At 41.2% G+C, this 25,177-nt stretch overlaps 1 protein-coding gene across 1 annotated transcript in view; it reads right to left on the bottom strand.

The window, feature by feature from the left end:
• LIN7A (lin-7 homolog A, crumbs cell polarity complex component) overlaps positions 1-24,632 on the bottom strand; it is a 173,334-nt gene extending 148,702 nt beyond the window's left edge. The window contains exon 1 of the mRNA XM_053585504.1: positions 24,314-24,632. Within this exon, the coding sequence (XP_053441479.1) occupies positions 24,314-24,395 (82 nt within the window). The 5' untranslated portion in view covers positions 24,396-24,632. The remainder of the gene's footprint in view (positions 1-24,313) is intronic.
• Between the last annotated feature and the right edge of the window lie 545 nt (positions 24,633-25,177).

Genomic DNA, 25,177 nt, shown 5'->3' with positions numbered 1-25,177 from the left:
ACACCTGCGGTGCATCTTACAAGGGTACATGTGAAACTTACTAAATGTAGAATATAAATGTCTTAACACAATAACTAAGAAAATACCAGGAAGGCTATGTTAACCAGTGTGATGAAAATGTGTCAAACGGTCTATAAAACCAGTGTATGGTGCCCCATGATCGCATTAATGTACACAGCTATGATTTAATAATAATAATAATAATAATAAAACATTTCTCAGGAAAAATAAAAAAAAAATGCAACTGAGTGTCTGGTTTGAGCCAACCATTACACTAAGCATAAAAAGATGGACATAGTTGTTACCACAAAATATAATTCCTACTCTTCTTAAAAGCATGGGAATTTCAAACACACTGAGTATCATATCTCCCATTATCTAACCCTATTTCTCTGTGCTCTTGAAAACAAAACATCTCAATTTTTTTTTTTTACACCTGTTTCTAATCTATCTGTTCCCATCCTCTGCTGAGCCTACTCCAGTGAAGTTTTATACCATTATTTAACAATGTGTCAGGACCACAAATGACCTCTGCTCTGCTAGATGCAATGGTCAATTCCAAAATGACAACTCATCTTACCTATTAGTACTTCCCACCCAATCCTCCTGGTCCTCTTAAAATACTCATTTACTTGGCTTCTAGCCACAGCTGTCTTTTGGTTTTCCTCCTTACTCATCTTCTCGACCTATAATGTTGGAATTATCCAGTGCACAGTCCTCGAACTTCATGTCTTTTTATCCTCTAGTTGGCTTTATATATCATCTGTATGCTGGTTATTTCTATGTTTATATTTCCATCCTGAACTTTCCCCTTTGAGTTCCAGAATTTTATGTACAGCTGCCAACTCAAACACTTCATTTGGGTGTTTAATAGATACCTCAGCCTGACCAAAATCTACATTCCTCCTAGACATAACCCCTTCCCTCTATGGTCTTTGCAGTCAGTGAATTGAAGCTTCATCCTTTCATACAATCAGGCAAGACGGCTTGACTCATCTCTCTGCTTTTTTTCTCACAACTCATACCCAATCCTTCACCATATCCCACTAAGTCTTCCAAATGTGTCAGAATTTGACCGCTTATCACTACTGGTTTTCTGCTACTACCCTGATCCCTATCATCGTCATCTCTGAAGAACGGTTTTAATAACTTTCTGACTAACCTCCCTGTCTACTCTTTACTCCCTACAGCCAACACAGCAGAGTGAGCTTATACACACCTAAGTCAGATCATGTCACTTCTCCTCAAAACCCCTCCTGTGGTTTAGTATCTTAGAATAAAAGCCAGTCTTTTTTTTTTTTTTATTGGGATTCATTGAGGGTAAAAAGAACCAGGTTACATTGATTGCATTTGTTAGGTAAAGTCCCTCTTATGATTGTGTCCCACCCCCAAAAAATGTGTCACACACTGTGACCCCCCCACCCCTCTCCCTCCTTCCCTGTTTCTGCTCTCCCCTTCCCCCATCCCCACCATGTACTGGGTCATTAATTGTCCTCATATGATAATTGAGTACTCAGGATTCATGCTTCTCCATTCTTGTGATGCTTTACTAAGAATAATGTGTTCCACTTCCATCTAGGTTAATACAAAAGATGTAAAGTCTCCATCTTTTTAAATGACTGAATAGTATTCCATGGTATATGTATACCACAGCTTTTTAATCCATTCCTGGGTTGGTGGGTATTTAGGCTGTTTCCACATTTCGGTGATTGTAAATTGAGCTGTGATAAACAGTCTAGTGCAAGTGTCCTTATGATAAAGTGATATTTTTTCCTTCTGGGTAGATGCCCAGTAATGGGATTGCAGGATCAAATGGGAGGTCTAGTTTGAGTTCTTTGAGGGTTCTCCATACTTCCTTGCAAAGAGAATACATTAGTTTCCAGCAGTCCCACCAGCAGTGTAAAAGTGTCCCCTTCTCTCCACATCCACGTCAGCTTTTGCAGCTTTGAGACTGCGATGTGGGCCATTCTTGCTGGGTTAGATGGTATCTCAGGGTGGTTTTGATTTGCATTTCTCTAATAATTAGGGACTATGAGCATTTTTTCATATGTTTGTTAGCCATTCCTTTGTCTTCTTCAGAAAAGGTCTATTCACCTCTTTTGCCCACTGATATAAGGGATTGCTGGCTTTAACCTAGTCAGTCCAAGCTTCTTCCTACAGCCCCCTGCTGGCTCCCCATGACTTCATCTCTTACTTTCCTTCCCCTGTTCACTCTGCTCCAGTCAGCTGGGCTCACGGCTGTTCCTCTAACATAGTGTTTTTCAGCCTTTTTTAAATCTCAGGGCACATTTGAATGTGTTAAATGTCCACAGCACACTTAAATTATGTTGATCAAAAAAAAAAAAAAGGAGAACAAAAAGAATATATTTACTGTGCTCTGAACATCTTTTGATAATAATTTAATTAATGATCTTTAAACATTTCAGAGGTGCATCTAAGATCCTCTCCTGGCACAGTTGAAAATCACTCATCTATAGCCAGGCATACCGGTGGGCTTCTGTAGTCTCAATTAGTCGGGAGGCTGAGGCAAGAGGTTTGATTGCTTAAGCCCAAGAGTTTGAGGTTGCTGTGAGTTATGACTGCTGTGGCAGTCTACCCAGAGCAACAGAGTCAGACTCAGAAAGAAAGGAAAGAAAGAAAAGAAAGAAGGGAAGGGGAAGGGAGGGGAGGAAGAGAGAGAGATAGAGAGAGAGAGAGAGAGATGGAGAGAGAGGAAGGAAGGAAGGAGAGAGAAAAAGAAAGAAAGAAGGAGGGAGGGAGGGAGGGAGGGAGGGAGGGAGGGAAGGAAGGAAGGAAGGAAGGAAGGAGAGAGAGTAAAAGAAAGAAAGAAGGAAGGAGGGAGGGAGGGAGGGAGGGAGGGAAGGAAGGAAGGAAGGAAGGAAGGAAGGAAGGAAGGAAGGAAGGAAGGAAGGAGAGAGAGAAAAAGAAAGAAAGAAGGAAGGAAGGAGGGAGGGAGGGAGGGAGGGAGGGAAGGAAGGAAGGAAGGAAGGAAGGAAGGAAGGAAGGAAGGAAGGAAGGAAGGAGAGAGAGAAAAAGAAAGAAAGAAGGAAGGAAGGAGGGAGGGAGGGAGGGAGGGAGGGAGGGAGGGAGGGAGGGAGGGAGGGAAGGAAGGAAGGAAGGAAGGAAGGAAGGAAGGAAGGAAGGAAGGAAGGAAGGAAGGAAGGAAGGAAGGAAGGAAGGAAGGAAGGAAGGAAGGAAGGAAGGAAGGAAGGAAGGAAGGAAGGAAGGAAGGAAGGAAGGAAGGAAGGAAGGAAGGAAAGAAAATAAATTGGTTTATCACTGCCTCGGGCATTACATTTGGTATTTCCTCTCACAAGGCTGCTCTTCCCCTCTTCCCCAATTGTCCTCATGGTTAACATCTAATTTCCCTAAAGGCTCTTGGTGAAAGCATCTAATACAAGTGGATTTCCCTGTTCCTCTCTATGAGACAAGAGAATCATTTGAACCCAAGAGTTGGAGGTTGCTGTGAGCTATGACGCCACCACACTCTACTGAAGGTGACAAAGTGAGACTCTGTCTCAAAAAAAAAAAAAAAAGCAATTCCCAGCTCTGCTTTAGAAGCTTCATGAGATTCATGTTGATATTGTGTCTGTTGTGCTGACGGCTGCATCCCCCAAATGGGAACCAACGCTGGAACACAGTGGACACTCTATAAACACGAGTTGAAGGATAAGTGAATGAACATGCAGAAAAGGTGTTGCAAGGTGCTGTGGAAGCAAAAACAGAGGCTTCCAGGGAGAGGGAAGATTTCCAGGGAAATCTAGGCTAAGGGAGAAAGAAAGGGCATCTTGAGGTGTCTGGAACCTGAAAGCCAAGACCACAAGAAGCTTTTTTGAAGCAAAGGGAAGAAAAGGCACAAAAGCTCCTTCCCACATGGAGAACAACACTGCCAAGACCTTGAGTTTATTGCTTTATTCAACGAATGTTTAATAAACACCTACAATGTTATCAGCTTGTGTTCTAGGCAACTGGAACATAAGGACTAGAGGGAAAAGGCTACATATACAAATATTCGACCTCAGGTCAGTGAACAAAAATGCTGTGAAAATCAATTAAGCTGGGATACAGGATAAAGGATAATGGGCGTAGGGAAAGAAGACCATGTAGACACAGCGGGGCGGAACAATAAAGCTCAAGATTGGTTGATATCTGAGGAAAAGGCATTTCTAGGCAAGGCATCAGCAGATTCTGCAAGAGAAGGAATGTTTATAAATGGAAAGAACTCAAAACAGTGGCCTTACAGAGAGGTGAGAAGGGAAATTGGAGGGGAAAATAAGATTCAGTGTTAGAAAACCCAGCAGGCAGCCATATGAAGAATGTCAGAGGAAAGGAAGCCACCCAAAATTTTAATGCAAACAATGACACGATCATGTTAACATCTCAGAAAAGTAAAAGCCAAATATAAACCTAGCTTTTTAAATACTTGATTCACGATAGTTTCCTTTTAAGTTCAACAGTTATTTCAGAAAGCATCTGTTAAAATGAAATTGGTGCTATTTAAGTGCCCCCCGTGAGTACACAAAAATGGATGAGAAATATGTTTTAAAATGTTTTGAAACTTTAATATAAAAATTAATGTCATTTTTTTTAAAAATATTCTTTCAGCATATTTCTCGTTTTTCAACAATCCTTTAAAATCTGTTTATTCTCACAGAGTCATGTTCTTACTTTATAGTTTTTATTATTTTATAAGACAATTTTTTTTCAGATTAATATGAGGGCACAAATGATTAGATTACATTGTTTGCATTTTTTAGGTAAAGTTCAAGTTGTGGTTGAGCCCTTCGCCTAGGGGAAAGTGCTGTATATCCTTACATTGTGCCCTTTGGGTGAGAGCTCACCAACCTCCCTCCCCCAGTGATCAAAACAGCATGGTACCAGCATGAAAGTAGAGACATCGATCTATGGAATAAAATAGAGAACTTAGAGTTGAACCCAGACACGTATTGCTCTCTGAACTTTGATAAACCAATCAAACACATACACAGAGGATAAGAATCCCTATTTACTAAACAGTGCTAGGAGAACAGGTCAGCCACACGTAGAGGAATGAATCGGGACCCACACCGCTTACCACTTACAAAAATTGACTCTTGCTGCATGAAAGATTTAAATTTAAGAAATAAAATGATAACAATTCTAGAAGAATTGGTGGAATTTTTTTTTCAAGACACAGTCTCACACTCTGTTGCCCAGGCTAGCATGCCAGGGCCTCAGCCTAGCTCACAGCAAACTCAAACTCCTGGGTTCAAGGATCCTTCTGCCTCAGCCTCCAGAGTAGCTGGGACTAACGGTGCCACCACCACACCTGGCTAATTTTTCTTTTTTCGTAGAATGGGGTCTGCTCAAGCTCCCAGCCTCAAGCAATCCTCCCACCTCTACCTCAGCCTCCCAGAATGCTAAGATTACAGGCGCGAGCTCTGGCCATATCATACATAATTTAACATTATAAATATATTTATTTTATAGTCTGACATTTAAATAAGGCATACCCTCTTCTCTCCAAAATTCTGTTCCCTCGCCTGCAACACGCGTTCCTGCCCCTGTTTGTGTGCGCACTGATTCCAGTTTTATGTCCCATCCCCTTCTGTGTATTTTTAATGTTGAACTGTGAGCACAGTTTTGGTAGGGATTGTTTCTTCGATGAGAAAGCAGTGTAGGCTAAATATTTCTTAAGAATGCTCTTTCATTTTACCCTCTCCAGTCTGCCCTGGCAGACGGATTTTCTGTACATTTCTTGAGAGACAGTTTCCTGAACTGAGCGGCTGGCATATATTTGGACTCCAAGCCAAGTCTGCTTTGTGGGCACAATTCCTGCATTGCCCCCAGCTTGGGGCTGATTTCTAAGCGTGGGACCCTTGTGTCCTTTTCCTTTCCCACACTCTTCAACCAAAGTGTCGACTCACAGCCCTACCATTCCAGCCTTCATTTTCCTTTTTTCTTTTTTTTTTTTTTAACTTCTGGCACCTGGAGATTACATTTCCACATTTGCAATCTAAACCATAGTTGTTTGCTAAATGTTTTCTGGCACATCTTGGTATTTATTATGGGAGAGGCTCTGGGCTGGCTCAGTCTGCCATATTACAAATTCACATAAGTGAATCTCTAAATTGGGTTTTAACTTAAAATACAAGCAACAACAGGAAGATAGTTTGCAAAACCAAATACAGTGTTGGGCCTCATAACAACGTTTCGGTAACAACAAACATCATATATGATGGTGGTCCCATAAAGTATAATACTGTATTTTTATTGGACCTTTTTTATTTTTAGATATGCTTAAACATACACATACCATTGTGTCACAATTTTCTACAATAATATGCTGTACAGTATATATTTTCAGTACAGTAATATGCTGTACAGCTTTGGAGATCAGGAGGAATGGGCTATAACCGCCTAGATTTGCATAAAGACATTCTGTGATGTTCACACAATGACAGCATCCCGAGGACATATTTCTCTCAGATTATGTTCCCATGATCAAGCAACACAAGATTGTCACTTGCTCAGATGTACAAACAAGTACCAAAAATTAATTAGCCAGGCATCGTGGCTGGTGCCTATGGTATCAGCTGCTCCGAGGCTGAGGCAGGAAGATCACTAGAGCCTGGGAGTCTGAGGTTTCTGTGAGCTATGATGATGCCACAGCACTCTAGTTGGGGCAACAGAGTGACACTCTGTCTCAAAAAAAAAAAAATTACCAAAAGTTAACTAGGCTGCAAAAACGCTTTCAAAGGGTGTCTTCCTAACTGAGAAGACAATCTCTTACTTGAACAGGTGAGCATAAATCAGGGCTCACATAGGATGAGTTGCCTTTGTAGAGCAGCAGTAGTGAAGGGGACAGAAAGCCCCCTGAGCAGAAGTAGGAAGCGAGCCCCGGCTGGCACACCTGTGGCTGAGCATGGGAAGAAGCGACACCAGGTGGCAAGAGAGAGTCAGCTAAACTTTCTAACAAATTGATGAGTGGCCAAGTGTGAACTAGCATGAAAGTATAGAATCTCTGAGAGTGGCCAGTCCTCACAGACTTTTTTCCATAAACTTCACTGGGTGTTCCCAGAAGAGATAAGAGTGGGACACTAGAGAGACCCGTCCTGACTGGGAGAAGGATAAAGTAAAACACCCTCTATCCCAGGGGTGAGGGAGAAGCAGGGAACAGTCTTATTTCCAGAGCCCTCTACCAATCCCATCCCAAGTCTCCTACCACTGGGAGGAGAGAAGGAGCTCTCCCACACGAGGCCCTCCACAAGCAGAAGGCAGAGCTGAGCGTGGCTGACTGAAGGGAGGCAGGTCAATGAGAAGGCCCTTTTATCCCTGAGGCCCAGGCACACAGGGGCTTCCTGAGACTGAGTCTGGGCTGAAGCAACAGAGGAGCCCCTCTGGCCCTGTCCCCACCACTTGGTAAGTACCAAGTAATAAGGAAGAGCAGGGCACCCCTGGGGGACAGCAGAGGGCCAAGAGAGAGAAACCCCTCTGTGACACGGGCCCATGATGAAGGCTGACGGCTGAGAGAGGGGCGCCTCCAGTGCTTAAATTGAAAGTAAATATAAACTACGTCTTCTCTGTTTTATTTTTTTTTTAAAGCTTTTAAAGCAAGGAGTTTATTAAGCATTACTCTGAAAAGGGTCATATAGTAAATAGAAAATAGTTTAAGCTTCACAGACCAAATGACCTCTGTCCCAACTCTCCAACTCTCTATCTCTACAGTGACAGACAATTTGTAAATAAAATGCATGGCTGTGTTCCAGGGAACTTGACTCACGGAAAGGGAAAATTGAATTTAATATGACTTCCATGGGTTATTAAATATTCTTCTTTCTAGTTTTTCAATTATTTAAATATGTAAAAACTATTCTAAATCACAAGCTGAATTTGGAACAAGGGCTTCAATTTGTGACTTCTGGTTTAAAGCAAAATTAGTTGCAATAAACTATGGGTTTATAACTTGGGTACACTAGCACAAAGGATGAAAAAATCAATAGGAAGTATAAAAATGTTCAACTGCTGTATAAAAATAATATTATTTTAAGGAAGACCATACTAAATTTAGGATATATATCCCAAACCCTAGGGTCACACACAACTACAAGCAATAAAACAAAGACATATATCAAAATAAGGCCTCCATCAGGATTAGATCAATAAAATTCTATGTGAATATAAGAAAATGGATTACATGGGCGGCGCCTGTGGCTCAAGGAGTAGGGTGCCGGCCCCATATACCAGAGGTGGCGGGTTCAAACGTGGCCCTGGCCAAAAGCTGCAAAAAAAAAAAAAAAGAAAGAAAGAAAATGGATTACGTTTATTTGCATTTGGGAAACTTATAATTTACAAGTAAGAAATCTCATCTTAAAGCAAATTCAGGAAAAAATTTTAAGAAACATATATTTCAATTACTTTCTTTTTAAAGCTCTTTTTTTTTTGGCATTTTTTTTTTGGCCAGGGCCGGGTTTGAACCTGCCAACTCCAGTATATGGGGCCTGCGCCCTACTCACTGAGCCACAGGCACCAGGCGGCGCCTGTGGCTCAAAGGGGTTGGGTACCGGCCCCATATTCCAGAGGTGGTGGGTTCAAACTCAGCTCCAGCCAAAAACCACACAAAAAAAAAAAAGATAGGAAAAAAAAGCTCTGAAAGTAACAGAGAGTAAGCTAAGAGAAGAAGCTTTGCAACTTGTAAGTACATGTGAAACCCAAAGTGGAGAGAAATGAAACTAAGCAGAAAACCAGACATCCCTTAATGTACGTGCATGTGTGACTCTCTTGCCTATGGCTCCTCTGTTCAGCCACGACAGAGAATTGCTAAGGCCAAGATCATGTGGGGATGGCGATAGTCTTAGTGCTGGTGGTTAAGCTGTGATTTGTGTATTTGTTGTCTCTGCAAAATTCATATGTTGAAACCTAATAACCAATGTGATGCCAATGATGGCATTAGGAGGTGAAGTCTTTGGGAGGTGATTAGTGCCCTTATAATAGTGGCCACAGGGAGCTGTTTGGCCCTGTCCACCATATGATAACACAGCAAGGAGGTATGGAACCAGCTATAACCAGACTCTTTATCTGCTGATACCTTGATCTTGGAATTCTCAGCCTCCAGAACTGTTAGAAATAAATGTCTGGTTTTTTTTGTTTGTTTGTTTGTTTTTGTGGTTTTTGGCCAGGGCTGGGTTTGAACCCGCCACCTCCGGCATATGGGACCAGCGCCCAACTCCTTGAGCCACAGGTGCCGCCCATGTCTGTTGTTTTTTTAAGTGACTCAGTCTATCACATTTTGTTATAGCAGCCCAAAAGACTAAGGCAGTCTACTGGAACAAAGTATCAATTGGCATGTTTTCTCATAGTTCTGGAAGCAGGGACTTCTTATAGTTCTGGAAGCACAGGACTTGAAGAAGGGTGCCAGCAGGATCACCCTGGGGAGAGGGCCCTCTTCTGGATCTGCACATCCCTACAAGGTGGAGATGGAGAGGAAGGAGAAAGATGTGAGGAGTGGGGGCGGAGGGAGACATGGGAGGAGAGAAAGAGAACTCTGGTCTCTTTCTCTACTTCTAAGCACAGTAATCCTACCCACCCTCCTGACCTCAGGGAAAAACCTAATTACCTCCCAAAGGTCCCACCTCAAGTACCAACACACTCAAGTACCACCTTAACCTATACATTTGGGGAGAGCAAAAACATTCAGTCTATAACATATACCCATCTTAACATTTTTCTACTGGTGGTTATCATTTGGATACCAAACTGGCAACATTTGCAAATGTGTAGCATCAAAAGATATTACAGTCTGCCTGGTCACCAAATATCTCTTTTATCCACAGGCATGTATCTGTCAAATTCAGCTGTCTAAAATATTTCTGGGAAGAGCTGCAATGATAAGAGATTTCCCTTTGAGTTATCGAAGTATCTCAGCATTCCTTCAGTGATGCACATTAACCTTCACTGCCTGATTTATCATTCACTATTCCTTTACAAAAATGTTTTTTAAAGTTTTCTACAGAGCATATGCTGTACTGAAGAAGGAAAGGAAATAAATTTTATATGTTTTGTTAAATATAAAAGTTTAGGCCTAAAGAAGTAAGCTTCAGTTATGTGTAAGTTTAAAACATCTCTTTCCCATTTTATGCTGGACAAATACGGCATTACGTGGTTCACTGAAATACATACTAAAACCTCCAGGCATGTGTTTTTAATAATGATGCATATGCAAAGTATTTATGTCCTTCGGGACATTTAAAACTAATCTGGAAGAATAAAAACATACCACAGTTTTCTCTTGATGCCTGAAATCAGGGTCAACTACATTCTCAAATCCCTTTCTCTTCCCACTTTGAGCTAAAGGCTATAAGGGAAGAAGCCCAGGGGCACCCTTACCACCTTCCACTCCTGTACATGAGCCTGTCAAAATTCTGGCCCATAAGGAAGTTTAGTCTGTGTATTATGGACCAGGAGAAGGTCATCTGACTGTCACAGTCATCATCTGTTGATTCACTGACACAGCCTGGGAGAAAGGAACGAGAGCACTGTTGGTACTTTCTTTTAATTCTATGTGTGATGGTTAATTTTAGATGACAATTTCTCTGGATTAAAAAATTCTCAGGGGAGTCCCCTCTTCTCCGCTGCTGGGCTTTCTGTGGTTTGGTTTGCCTGCAGTCCACTACAGTACAAAAATATTAAATGGAAAATTCCAGAAAGAAGCAAATCATACGTTTTGAACTGCACTTCTCTCTGAGTGGTGAAATCACCTACTTGCTCCATCAGGTTGTGAATCATCTTTTGTCCTGTGAATGCTCCCTACCCATCTCCATAGGAAAACACAGTGCATACGGCAGTAAGGCTACCCTTGGTTTCGTCCCCCTCAACTAAAGGGGGACTACCGTGGCTGGTAAAGCATTATTTCTGGGTATATCTGTGAGGACGTTTCTGGAAGAGATTGACATTTGAATCAGCTGACTAAGGAAGATCCGCCCCCTCCGAACGTGGGAAGACACCATCCAACTGGCTGAAAGCCTGGATAGGACAAGAAGGCAGAAGAAAGCCAAGTTTGCACTTTCTCCCCTACAGCTGGAAAACCATTCTCAGTCCTTGACATCAGAGCTCCGGGTTCTCGGGCTTTGTGGTTCTAAGATTTCCGCCAGCATCCCCCTTACTCACACCAGGTCCTCAGCTCTTCTGCCTCCAACTGAAGATTGTACCATCACCCACCCTGGCCCTGAGGCCTTCAGACTCGTCAGGCTCATGTGGGCTAATTCCCTAATAAATCTCCTCACGTATATTTATATCTGTCTATCTGGTTGGTCTGTCCCTCTGGAAAACTCTAATATATGTTTTCACCTTTGGGGATACGAAATTAATAGCCACGAATACACCTGCTGTTTTCAATAACTGTGCTAAGAATTTCAAAATACATCACTGGCATTAACGTTTACCAGCATCAGTGTATGTGCCTTTATAAACACTGGGCAGGGCTCTTGTCCTGTTGGTCTGGGGCAACATGCATCCTGGGTGCCTCCTGTCCATCAGTTCTTTGAAGTCTTTGCAAGCACCTCTGACTCCAGGGTTCCTTAAAAGTTCAAGTTCCACCAACCCAGGAATGGATTAACAAGCTGTGGTATATGTATACCATGGAATACTATTCAGCCATTAAAAAAAAAATGGAGACAAAAAAAAAAAAAAGAAAGAAAGAAAAAAAAGGGCAGCGCCTGTGGCTCAAGGAGTAGGGCACCGGTCCCATATGCCAGAGGTGGCAGGTTCAAACCCAGCCCTGGCCAAAAAAAAATGGAGACTTTACATCCTTCGTATTAACCTGGATGGAAGTGGAAGACATTATTCTTAGTAAAGCATCACAAGAATGGAGAAGCATGAATCCTATGTACTCAATTTTGATATGAGGACAATTAATGACAATTAAGGTTATGGGGGGGGAAGCAGAAAGAGGGACGGAGGGAGGAGGGTGGGGCCTTGGTGTGTGTCACACTTTATGGGGGCAAGACATGATTGCAAGAGGGACTTTACCTAACAATTGTAATCAGTGTAACCTGGCTTATTATACCCTCAATGAATCCCCAACAATAAAAAAATAAAAAAAAAAAAAAGTTCAAGTTCCTCGGGCTTGTTACAAACTCTATTACAGAGCCAGGCTCTTGCTCTTGGCAGTGTAGTACAGTGATTTAAGCTCAAGGTCACAAGAATCAACCAGCCTGAGCTTCATTCCTCCATATAATGAAGACGGACTTCGTGGGCAATGCAGTAAATGCTCAGTGTACACACACTGTTGTTACCATATTCAAAATGTGTTGTCCTGAATCATTTGCCTAATATCTGTCTTTTTTCCTAGACTGCTAGCTCTATCCCTAGCCTATGACCTGGTACCTGGTACATAGTAGGCTCTCATTTGATTTTTCTTCAATAACTAAACAGAAGAAAGAAGAATCAAAGAAATGTATCACGATGCAAAAGCAGGCATCACTATTCCCATACCAAGGACAACGTGCAGAAAGTAGCAATAGTCAAAGCTTCCGTAGATTTTAAGTGGCACAACTGCAACTCAAATCCTGACGTGTCTAAATCTGAAGCCCATGCACACCCCTGGGGGAAGGAGTGGGAAACGATCCTTCACTACTGAGCACGGCTGTGGACCTGGTGGTGTTCCTGGGGCTTCCCTGTGTTTTCTGATTTTTACCATGGCCTTACGAGTTAGAGGCTATGATTATTTTCAATTTCACAGACAAAAACTAAAGTACACAGAGGATAATAACAGGTCTAGATGACATAAATATTAACACGTATATGCCTAGGATGTGGCAGGATTAGGCAGGACTGGGGCCCAGCTGTCTGGACCCCACGCTTACCCCCTGAAGGGCCAGTTTGCCTCCCTCAGCATCATGAGATGCTCTACAATTAAATAACCCTTTCTTTATATCCCAGTTAACTATTCAGTACACATGTGACATCTGTATATGATTAGTTTGTCTTGCTTGAGCTCTGATTTCTGTTCTGAACTATTTTGGAATTATAAAGGCCATCTCTCCTGACCTTTATAATTTGTCATTCAACTTTGCCTATACATTTCTACTAACAGGGTGTTCACTAGTTCTAAGAAGGCATCGAGTCTACTTTTAAGCAGAATAAATGTAGGAATTTTTTTTCTTTAATAAAAATCCATTCGTTTATATCCTCTACTCATTTGTCTCCTTGTACCCCCTAAAATTATGAAGTAGTTGAAGACAAACCACTAATTTACTCAGCAAATATTTGAGCACTTATCTTTCAAGCACTTTGATAGGCAAAGAGTGCACGAATAAATATAAAAACCTTCCACTTTTAGGGAACAGCTATGTAGGAGAATAATCTGAACCTCATGTGGTAACCATTCTAATAGAATGATTTCAAAAATGGTTAATTAAAGCATCAGGAAATATGTGACTGGAGGAAAGAGTGGGCTGCAAAACTGGGTGCACATACAGGAGGATGTTTTGTTTGGACCCCCAGGCATCTCCAAACGCTTTCTGTTTCTGGAGAATACCGAAGCAAACAGGCTTCTGCCTCTCAGGACAGCCGGAAGGCAGTAAAATCTCTCTGTGACAACCTCCTGGAAGTAGGGCGGGAACGCAAGGTATCCAGGACTCAGAGAAGAAATAATACTTCACACGTATTAACTCACTTAAAACCAACAATTCTTGTGAGGTCAGTGCTATTATTACCATATGCCATTTTATAGATAGGAAAACTGAGACTCGGTCAAGTCATTTGGAGGGAAGTTGCAGAGTTATTGAACAGAACCAGCTGGGACTGATACCCACGCCAGGACGCCAGAAAGCGTAGGCAGGGCCATGCGGCTTCCCAGAACGATGTAACATTCCAGAAAATGATGGAAAGTACAATTGGAGAAAATAGTATTGGGATATCACTTTCCAGTCTGCACAGCATTTTGACATCATGGTTGTGTTATCTCGCTTAAGCCTCACAACGATCTTGAAAAATAGGGACTAGCTGATGGCCACTCGCCTCCCTCTGTTCTGTTCTCCTTCCACTGTCTAACCCTGGTTACTGCTGGCTGGTGCGTGAACCCACCAAGATGACCATCTTTGCTTGTTCTTCCCTCTTCTCAAAACGCTTTTCTTCTGGATCTTTTAGCCTGTCTTCTGATAGGCAATGAGTGCGCAAATCAATATAAAACCTTACACTTTGGGGGACAGCTATGTAGGAGAATAATCTGAACCTCATGTGGTAACTCTTCTAATGGAATTATTTCAAAAATTGTTAATTGAAACATCAGGAAATATATGACTTGAGGAAAGAGTGGGCTGCAAAACTGGGTGCACATACAGAACAATGTTTTGGCTGTCACAGCTTTAATGTCATCTTTTTTTTTTTTTTTTAATTTTCTCTATACACAGACATGTGTTTTTTTGGTTTCCACTTTTTGCCTTCACAAAATTAAAAAAGCTTAAAATTTAAATAACAATAACGACGTTTAAGATAAGGACCAGAAACAAAAACCTCGTAAAGAACAAACGAAGATAAATAATGTCACCTTTTCTAAAACCCCTTCTGGAATCTTACTGTGTAAGTACCTCTCCGTCCTTTTCCACTGTTTACTTCTAGAACATACTATGTGTTTACCTCTTTAAGTAAACATTTTGTCTGTCTACCTTGGCTAAAATGCAATCTCCATCAGTAACAGAGTCTGTTAATCTTATCTAACTGTATCTTCTTTTCCTAATTATATTATAGGCATGTCATTCAAAAAAGTAACTTTTATACTCCTGCATTTTTAATTGTGTTGTTGTAAATTAGTTTTCTATCAATACTTTAACTTTTTATTTGGATATAGGTGATTATTATTTGCATTCTATTTAGATAAAGGATTATTGATTTGTGCATGTTAGTGATTGTGCAACCTTAACAAATTCAATTATGGTTTTTAATAGCTTTGCAGGTGATAGCAAAATAATCTGGAAGGATAATTTTGACAGTTCCTCTTTTTCATATCTTATAACTTATTAAATATTTATAGTACTGTTTTTAATGTTACTAAAAATGCTCCATCTTTCCCTCTAAATGTAACTTCTAACCTAGCTGCTGACAGCTATTACCATGTTAAGAAAGTCTTCTACTCTTAGTAAAGCATCACAAGAATGGAGAAGCATGAATCCTATGTACTCAATCTTGATATGAGGACAATTAATGACAATTAAGGTTATGGGGGGGGAGCAGAAAGAGGGATGGAGGGAGGGGGGTGGGGCCTTAGTGTGTGTCACACTTTATGGGGGCAAGACATGATTGCAAGAGGGACTTTACCTAACAATTGCAATCAGTGTAACTGGGTTATTGTACCCTCAATGAATCCCCAACAATAAAAAATAAATAAATAAATAAATAAAAGAAAGTCTTCTACTTACAGGTTAATAAAATTTGTTTTGGAATCAGAAATCAACATTACCTTTCATCATATGCCTTTATCAATATATACTGAGATGGTATAGTTTTCCTCCTTTAATCTGTTAATGTAAAAATACCATAGAAATTTTTATGCAAAAAATATTTCTTACTATTGACCTAACCTACTTTTTTGGGCATTGATGATTCTCAACTGCATGAGATAGAACTTCCATTACAGAAGGAATTTTGAAATACACTGGATGTTTTCAATTAAAAGAATGATAGGGACCAGTGGGGTTTAGGCTGGCATTTAGTGCCTAGGAACTACACTAACCCTCCTATCTGACATATCAGTTTAGGGCCCCAATTACCAATGGTATCTCAGTTGAGAAACAATGCTAATTGTGAATTAGATTTTCATGATCTTTTAAAACTTATTATTAATAGGATTAATATGCCAGTCCAGAGTGTTTCTTAATTTTGAATTATTCTAGCATTTTTTGAAATAATCTCTGCTAGCTTATGGTATGTTAATGTTTTATCACATTATTAATATTCTATAGTTTATTTTCATTTTCAAAAAAAGATTTTTAAAAATATATTTTCATAAGTTCATCCCACTGCTCATTGTGAATTTATTAAATAACTTCTCCAATCTTTTCAAATAAACTTGAACCAAATTTTTGCAGTTATATTATCAATGCAATTGACATCAATTAACATTCTAATGCCATTCAATCTAATGAATAAAAGGTACATGCATTTTCACTAAATTTTATCTTTACCATACCTGCTGTTCACACTATGAATAATTTACCAAACTATTTGTTACTCCTCCTAGCTCTGTGTTACTGTTAAATCTGACTAAAATGTATTATACAGTATTCATCTAAAAGACTGGTAACAATGTTGACTAGGCAGAGAACCAAACCTTCTTGGAACAGTGGTTTCAACCACTAGAAATCTAAGACTGCAGTTATACACTTCACATATTTCCACATTTTCACCAAGGTTTCTGTGAGAGTTGTGCTGTCAGTACAGTAAGACCGTGGCGTATGTCTGAAATTTAGCCAGACCTATTCTTAGTGATCTCATGTAGCCTCTGGGACCACCACTTTCTTTTCTAAGATCAAATATATCATTCTTTCAATGACATATCATATTTATACACGTGTGTGTGTACACAGGTCGGACAGTTAAGTTCATGAACTCAGCCTAGAAAAGGTGTCACATATCTCCTTTCTGACTATTGCTACAGTCACCTTTGAAAAACTCCTTGGGAAGTTATGCACCAATGCACTTTGGAACTCTCTTTCTAGAAGGGCTATTAGAGCTGCCATTGTACAAGGTCTGACAATTAATTTTGCAAACTCATCCTAAAAAAAGTGCTGTGAAGAGTGAACTAGGTGCTGGCATCAGTGCACAGTTACCCAGGGGTGAAATCTAAGAACTGACCATCGTGATATTCAGCAGCTGAAGCACGTAGCTCATTTTCCATGAGGAGTCGTGAACTTCATCGTCAGACCATCTATTTGTGTCAGGAGGCAACAACAAACACATTATAGTTTCCTAAAACACCTTTATCGCCTTTTTGGAAGCCAGATTAACTGTCCACCAACAATTACTTCTCCAATTTCTTCAAAAAACACTTTCAGCAATCCCTCGACCATATTTACCACTTTTTTCATTACTGTTAAGTAGACTCAACTGTGATTTGATGCCTCTTTCCGTCTGTCCGTTTAGCTTGCAGGTTTAAATGTTACGGCTATTTTGTGACTCATTATTTTCTTCTTTTTTTGGTTAAAGGTAATTCTTTAATAGAAAAAAGAAGAAACCAGAAGATTTTATAATGTAGTATCTTAACTATCACCATACTGGGCAAGTAATTAAAATTAGTACAACTAGTTAGACCTGAAATAGTTACATGGCTTCCGAGGGAAATTACCATCAGGTCAAATCAGCCACCAGTTTCCGTCCAAGACAGAGAGATATCAAAATAAGTTTCAATCCCATATAGTTTTTTTTCAAATGATCTTTGGGCAAGTGTTCAAATTTAGGTAGCACATTACTTAGCAAGATTCAATCAGAGAAAATCTGTGATCTTAGTGATCTTAGTTGTCAACACCAACACCTCACATTCTTTCTTGGCCCTGGAGAGCACCCCACTTTTAGGAGTCTATTACACATGCGTGTATGTGTACGCATGCGTAAATACACACACACAGGCGAAGTGACATGTAAGGTAGCCACCACTCTTGCATTATTTTTGGTTGGATGAAGTTATTTATTTTGCATTAAAAATACCTATGAAAGCCAGTTCAGCTAAATCAACTTTATTCATTCACTTACTTCATCAATTAACAAATATGAAGAGTATGCCAACTCTGAACTACACAATGTGCTAGGCTCTACATAAATAAATCTAACAAGCCATACCAGGTAGATGAATAGATGTCAAGGAATTAAGAAAAGAACTTTCTCCAAGAAATACTGGCTTTACACATAAACTACGTAATGTCCAGTGCGTCTTCCCACCTAATATTAGCCCATAGATATTTCCTTCCTCCTAATAAATACCCAGGCCCTAGTTGTGATCCCTGAAAAACACTCCAGAAGCCAAGGCATTAATTTCACAAATTGCACACCAAATACATTTCAGGGCTTAGATAGCTCACACGCCAAACTGCAAGCTACCCTTCAGGATTCTTTTTCTTTTTTTCTAAAATAAAATTTAGGAATTTAATTTAAATATTTAAACCATATATGAAATTCTCCTTCTATACAAAATACTTTTTTCTTCTTCTTCTTCTTTTTTTTTGTAACAAAAACTCTTCAGGGATTTGGGTCCTTTCCTTTGAAACTTTTCATTAACAAACAAAAAGAAAAGGCAGATGTGGGAAAATTCTGACTCCTGGAATGTTCCGTAACTGTATGGTGCAAAAGGAAACAACATTCCTTGACATGCAAAAACCAGAAAGTTCATTACAAATAATTATTAAAATGTTAATTAGAGACCACAGAAAATATGAGAAAGCCAGCACAAGCACTTAAAACTCATAGGCTAGACCCTATCTAGATGCTGGTTTGGGAAGGCTTCAGGACAAGAGAAAAAGGATACTCAGCTTCCCTACTTTCTGTCCACTGATCAAAACCACCAGAGCATACATCTTTAAAACAACATAAAAGAAAAAAACTTAACCTTTATTTTCCTTATTCCTTAATCGCTATTTATGTCAAATTATTAAGAAAAAAACACTAAGAACAAGAGAAGGGCAAGTCCCTTTGGACCATGAGCAAAAGCAATTTTCAGGCAAATATGGATTTCATAAAAACTAGTGAATAGAGATGATTAGAAAAGCTATAGGCTGCCCGAGGTTTGAATTGGAGGATACACGAAGTAATAAGCTCTGAACGCCTTGAAAAGTGAAAAGGGAAAAGAGAATATAATGTACCACAAATTCTATGAAAGGTGTAGTACCCACGGGATTCTCATTTGCATTCAATTTTTGTTCATACATATGTACATATTTTTTCCTCATAAGGTACAAATCTGCAAAATAAAAGTATTTGGTTTTATATTAGGATTTTTAAAGGAAACCGTTTGATTTCTTTTTAAAGGGAAAGCACACTAAGACTTGTTTAATCAATATTTTAAATCGCAACTTATTATAGAAGCCAAAAACTAAAGACATCCATTTGCATTTTTGCAACTCGTCCAACTTGGATTTAACACCCAGAAAAGTTAGATGCCAGTAATATCAACATTTTATCTTATATAAGTGCATAAATGCAGATTATAAGCTACTAATCATGCCATAAGCATCAAATATTTTAAAGTACATAATTTTATTTTACTTTTTTTATTAAATCATAAACACATAGATCATGTATACATTAATGCATTTATGGGGTACAATGTGCTGATTTCATATAGAATTAGGGACGTTTACATCACACTGGTTAATATATACCTCATCTCGTTTACTTAATTACTGTGTTAAGACATTTATATTCCATACTTAATAGATCTGACATGTAATTAACGCCTAGAGATGTTTTTATTATTTATTTTTCTCCAAGAGCGTGTTTTGCATATTCCTTTATATGCCTAATTATTTAAAAGGCATTTATCTTGAAATTAGAGGAAAAGGTAAGCAGAAGTGAAATTTGGAGAATTCTTTTGCATTGTCCTCTCTGACCTTGAGAAGGAAAGTGAAGGAGAGTTAGAACTACTGTACTTAACGAAATGAGTAAATCCATGCAGTTTTAATACAGTGAGGCATTCCTGAGGTCCTTAACATGAAGGTGTTAGGTATCAAGGATTGCATTCTGCTTTGAGTTTAACCGAAGGTCATTCCTGGTTTTAAAGATTACAATCTGGGCAAACAAATCCCTGGCATAGGCCATGAACATTTTAAAGTCTGGAAGAGAATTCCTCACTAATCTCTTTATCAGCACTTTTTCTCTACCACAAAGGTAAGTTATATGTACTAGTGTCTATCACTGTCTAACTTAAAATATTAGACTGAAAGTGAACATATCTCCTATAGTGACTACTTCAGGTCAACACGCCTATTTATGCATAGGGACATGTAAATTACAGGCCTCAGTATATGTATTTGTGAAAATCCAATTACAATGTATGACGTTTTAGCCTAGCAATAAAAAGAAGGCTTATCCATAGGTTTCCTTGGCATATATATAATCAAGGTTGCCCCAGGTTGCACACTTAAGAGTATTACTATTTTTTGGTAATTTTAATTTTTGATCATTTCCCTATTTACGGATTTATTAAGTGGATGATGAACAGCTGAGATGGTTGCACATGTGGTTGTACATACACTTTGCCCTCCATGCATGAAATAATTTTCCTAGGGATCTTATTAATATACAATACAAACACAGTTGAATTTTCCTTTCTCTGGACTGGATCCTTCCTTGTCCAGTGCTAAATGGATCTTTCCTAATCTTTATCCTGATGAAATGATTATTTTCTTTAGAGCACTTTATATTTTCAACTAACCTAAAATCCCGATTCTGAGTTCCATCGACTGGCCCCTGACTGCCAACTTCACACATCCCATTTCCCGTCATTCTCCCCATGCCTACTTCTTCACACAGACTTCCTTCATGTCTCAGGATGCACACGAGTGCTCCCTCCTGAGTATACTCCCAACGACTTCTACAACATTTGCTGCCCCACTTTCCAGTGCTCTTCTCAAATATCATCAACTCAAAAGGGCCTCCCTTGACTGACATGTCCTAACCCAGCAGCTCCCATATATAGCTCCCTTCTTTACTCTTTTTTACTTCTGAACATCCTTAGGACTTACAGTTGTGTATGCAGAGGACGTCCATTGTGTGACTCTTGCTAGCATGTAGATACCACTAAATCTTATTTGTTTTGTTCACTACAACTGCCATAGTATATAAAATAAGGCTTGATATAAAGCTGGCATTTAATATTTATTGATATAAAGCTGGAATTTAATATTTATTGTTAAATTAATTAATGAATCCCTTACTTATGATCTGTCCCCCCATTAGACTTTTAAGGACCATGAAAGCAAAAACTTTTTTTCTATAGCATCTTTCATGTAATAGGTGATAAACAAATATCGAATGAATGAATGAACAGTTTGGTTGTGTGTTTTAATCTTCCTTCCCCAGGAGGTACTAATTACCTAGAATTACATCTGGTTAGCCCACCAGTGTACACCCATCCCACAATAGGGTCTGGCTTACAGTAGGCACTCATTAGTAAGTGAAAAATATCAGCAACTGGAACCAGCATGATTGGGAACTCACTCTGACCACAGCCACCCAGAAGCCTTCACAGGGTTAATCTCAGGTTTTAATGGCAGATCAAAAGAGTTTTGGATATGCACCAAGCCATGAAAGTCATAGTCATCTTGTTCATCCCTTTGGGAAGCAGACTGGGCCTTGAAAAAGCTTGCTTCCCAGAGAAGACTCAAGAAGCTTGATGCACATTTCTGAGTTTCTTACTTTCAGATCTATTTTTTGAAGTTGCAGAGCAGTAAATCCTAATTTCAATCCATAGCTTTGATTTGTTTGCTGAAAAGGTTTGCCCTGAAGACTCCAGATGTATCCATTTATGATGCCAAAGGGAACCTTTGAAGAATGAGACTTTAGCGTAAAATCTCCACTAGCTAGTAGAGTAACCTTGCAAACATCTCATCCCTTCCTTCAGGTTTTTTTATTTGTAAAATGAAGATGCTATAAAAGAACCAACAGCTCTAAAATTATGTATGGTGTATATAGATCCTCCAGGATGCCTTCAGAGGCTTTGCCAAGCACCTTCTTTCCTTCCTCCTTTTTTTGGCCCACCTGCCAAAATCCCTCTTGGTTAAAATTTACAGCCTGGTAAGCTTCTGTTACTGATGACTGTTCAGGGGGAAAGAAAGGTTAAGAATCATTGACCTATGTTTAACATCCTTTCCATAGCCAAAATGCTGTGAATTTATGAGGTGTATAGTACTAAATATCTATATTTTACCGTCTTATCTGTATTTACTACTAAATATCTGTTTTTAACATTACTTATGTTACTGCTGTTCTTAGTGTACCTATATTAACTTACACTAATTTTTTTCATTGTACTGTGAGTCAGGGATTATGCAGACACTGAAAATTCAAAGATGAATTTAAAAAAATGGTCTCTTCCCTCAAGGAGCACCATTCAATGGGAAGATAAATGCAACAGAGTGTGATAAATGCTCTGATGGGACCAAAGCAAGGCATAAATTTGGAGCACATCCAAGGATACAAAAGCAGCCTGCCAGAGGGGTCATCTGGAAAATCTTCCAGTATGAGACCAAAAACGAAGTCCTAACTTTAATTAATTTAATTATAGATTGCTAAACCTGCACACTGTCAGAATCATCTAATTCAAATTGGGGATATGGCATAGAGGGAAACTGATGTCCAAAGAAGTTAAATGAACACAGGAGTTGCTACTAGGATCCAGGTAAGTATTACTGGATGCTTCTTTTAAAAGGGAAAATTTTAGAACCTCTTCTTTCATTGTTTTAAGGATAAAATTAATCAATTACTTAATCATATTTGAATAAAGTAGACAGAAAAATATTTACATATATGACGTCATGCACAATGGTCCCAGGAGCCCATTATCCCCAGGTTACATACTTTGTAGGAGCTGCTGGTGAATTTATTTAGCTCCATCCACATTCTAACCAAGCTTTCCTCCTGGGCTTCTCCACAGCATCTAATCCCACTGAAAAGAACAGGTGCACCTTGGCTGTGAACAACAAACTTTCAGAGCATACCTTCATCCCATCAGCACCTCCTCTCAACAACTGACTGAGACATCTAAGATCCAGGGTAAAACCCAAACAGTGATATATTTTCATCAGTAGTAGTTGCGGTCATATGTAAAATTACTCAGGTATGCAATCTTCTTGCAGGTTTTGCTCCTAATGGAGTCGTTCTACTTGGGATGTGTAACGACTGTGATTTAGTAATGGGACAATGTAAGAGCTCATCACATTAAAACAGAAATACTTGGGAAATCCATACTTTCTAATGGCTTTGCCATCTGTTTGGCTCTGACTGGCAGTGGATTTATCCTGCTTAGCGCAGACGATGATACTCGGGGTGAAGTCATGTATTATACAACGGATTTCTGAGCACTTTAAGTACTGTTATTAATTTGCTACCTTGCAAATCAACATTTTCCAATATCGAACCAATTATGTTTTATTTTTCAACTCTTACCCCAAGTGAGGTTGTGGGCACCAACATAGCATCTGTTTAGGCGCCAATAGATTGGGTTAAAGTCACCCACAGTTCTCTGCAAATTACACATTTCAAACTGAGTTCGCTGGCTTTGTCGCGGTGCTGGCAGAAGGATGCTCTCTTGCTTTGCCCCACCTTTCAGCTTAATCCGCTGGACAGAAAATGTTTAGAGGCACACGGGGCGAAATCCTGCTCCTGTGAGCACCATTTCCAAATGGCCGCCCGGGGTCCTAAACCCGGGCGCTGCGGACAGGGACTGGCGGCTGTCCCCCGCTGCACAGCCCCGGGACTCGAGCGCCTTGGGAACTGGACGTTGGGGGGCAGAGAGGAAACTGGAATACGGGGAGACAGGTATAACCCCGCACCTAGAGGGTCCCCGACCGAGCGGGGACCCCGTCCCTGTGCAGGGCCAGGTCCTGGGCCGAACCACACACCGGGTCGCGGGTCACAAGTTGAATGTTTAACCCCGCCGGTGCTTTGTCCCCGCGCCTGCCGCAGCCCGGGCACCGAGCTGCCACCGAGCAGGGAGAGAACCAGACTGGCTGGGGCCGAAGCAGCGGAGAGTCGCTCCAGCTCGGGCTGCCGGCCGGGGAGCGGGCGCGACCCCCGCCGCGTTCGGGACGCGAAACTGGGAGAACCCGGCGCGGCGCCCCCGGCCCGGCCCAGCCCTGCTGCCGCGCTCCTCGTCGCCCGGTCGGCGGAGGGCAGCTCCCCGGCGCGCAGCCCCCCGGCCGGACCGACCGACCCCCGCCCTCCGCCGGCCGGACAAACTTCCTTCCTCCCGAGGCGGCTCCCTCTCCCGTCTTCGGGTCTCCCGGGCTCGGCCGGGAGCTTCTCTCTGCCTCTGTCCAGCCCAAGCCCCCGGCGCCCAGCGCTCCCCGCGCATCCGCTTCAACAAAGCCGGCGGCCGGAGCGACCCCGCCAGGGACGGGGGAGGCGGCGGGGACGCCGGAGCCGAGGAAGGCGCCGCTCGGCGGGGCGAGGGCAGCGTGAAGGGGCAGCGGGGACGCGGTGGAGGGACAGGGCAGCAAGTGTCCGGCTCTCGGGCCGTCCCCGCGCCCCTCGCTCCGCCGAGCGCGTCCCGCGGTCCCGGTGGGAGTTAGCGGAGACCCGGGGAGGGCACGGGGGGCGCGGCGGCCTGGCGGGCGGGCGGCTCCCTTACCTCTGTCCAGAGTAAGCGGCTGGACCACTGTCAATGTCGCCATGTCTGCCGTGGGAGCCGAAGTGACGCTCGGCTTCAGCATCAGCAACCGCTCGTAGTGAGAAAAAGAGGAGGAGCCTGGGGCGGGGGCGGAGAGGGAAGACGGAGCGGAGGGGAGGAGGGGAAGGAAGGAAGGTGGTGGTGGAGAAGGAGAGGAAAGCTGGAGGGTGGCGGCCAGACGGAGACGCAAGTGTTGGGCCGCGGCGGGTCTTCAAGGCGGCGAGGAGCGGAGCCGGTGTCGGGAGCGGCGGCCTCGCCGAGCTGCGACCGGCGCTGCCCTGGAACTTCGCTTTCCACCCCGGGGCGCGCGGGTGGCTGTAGCTGGCGTGGCTCCTCAACTTTCCCCTGTGATAAAAGGGTCTGAGAGTGAGTGTGTGAGTGTGTGTGAGTGTGAGTGTGAAAGAGAGGGGTTGAAAAGATGCAAAGAGGACATGGGGTGGGAATGGAAAGGTGAGGGTTTTTGGTGTTTTTTTTTGTTTTTTTCATACTATGAGAAATTGTCAACCCAGTAACCCCATCCTCTTTGGAGAGAGAAAATACTAGTGTCTGAAATAGTTAGGATTTAATTACAGTTGCTGTTAATTTCTGTTGAAGTTTTTTGGAATGTTGATTTACAGCAGTATATAAAATAACTGACATAAGGCCAGGGTTCCATCAATAGATGTCCATTTAGGACCTGAATTTGTATTGCCTAGAAATGAAATTGCCCCTAAGTACAAACTTTATAAAAAGGTTTTAAAATAAAAAATCCCAAAGATGAATTTCTGTCAATAAGTTGGATTTCTTTATTTTAAACCACTGGCGTTTACTGTATCAATTTAATAG

The sequence above is a fragment of the Nycticebus coucang genome, chromosome 3 (genome assembly GCF_027406575.1).
Source record: "Nycticebus coucang isolate mNycCou1 chromosome 3, mNycCou1.pri, whole genome shotgun sequence".
Lineage (NCBI taxonomy): Eukaryota > Metazoa > Chordata > Mammalia > Primates > Lorisidae > Nycticebus > Nycticebus coucang.
The sequence above is the reverse complement of the archived record's forward strand: the minus strand, read 5'-3'. Positions and strand labels throughout refer to the sequence as shown.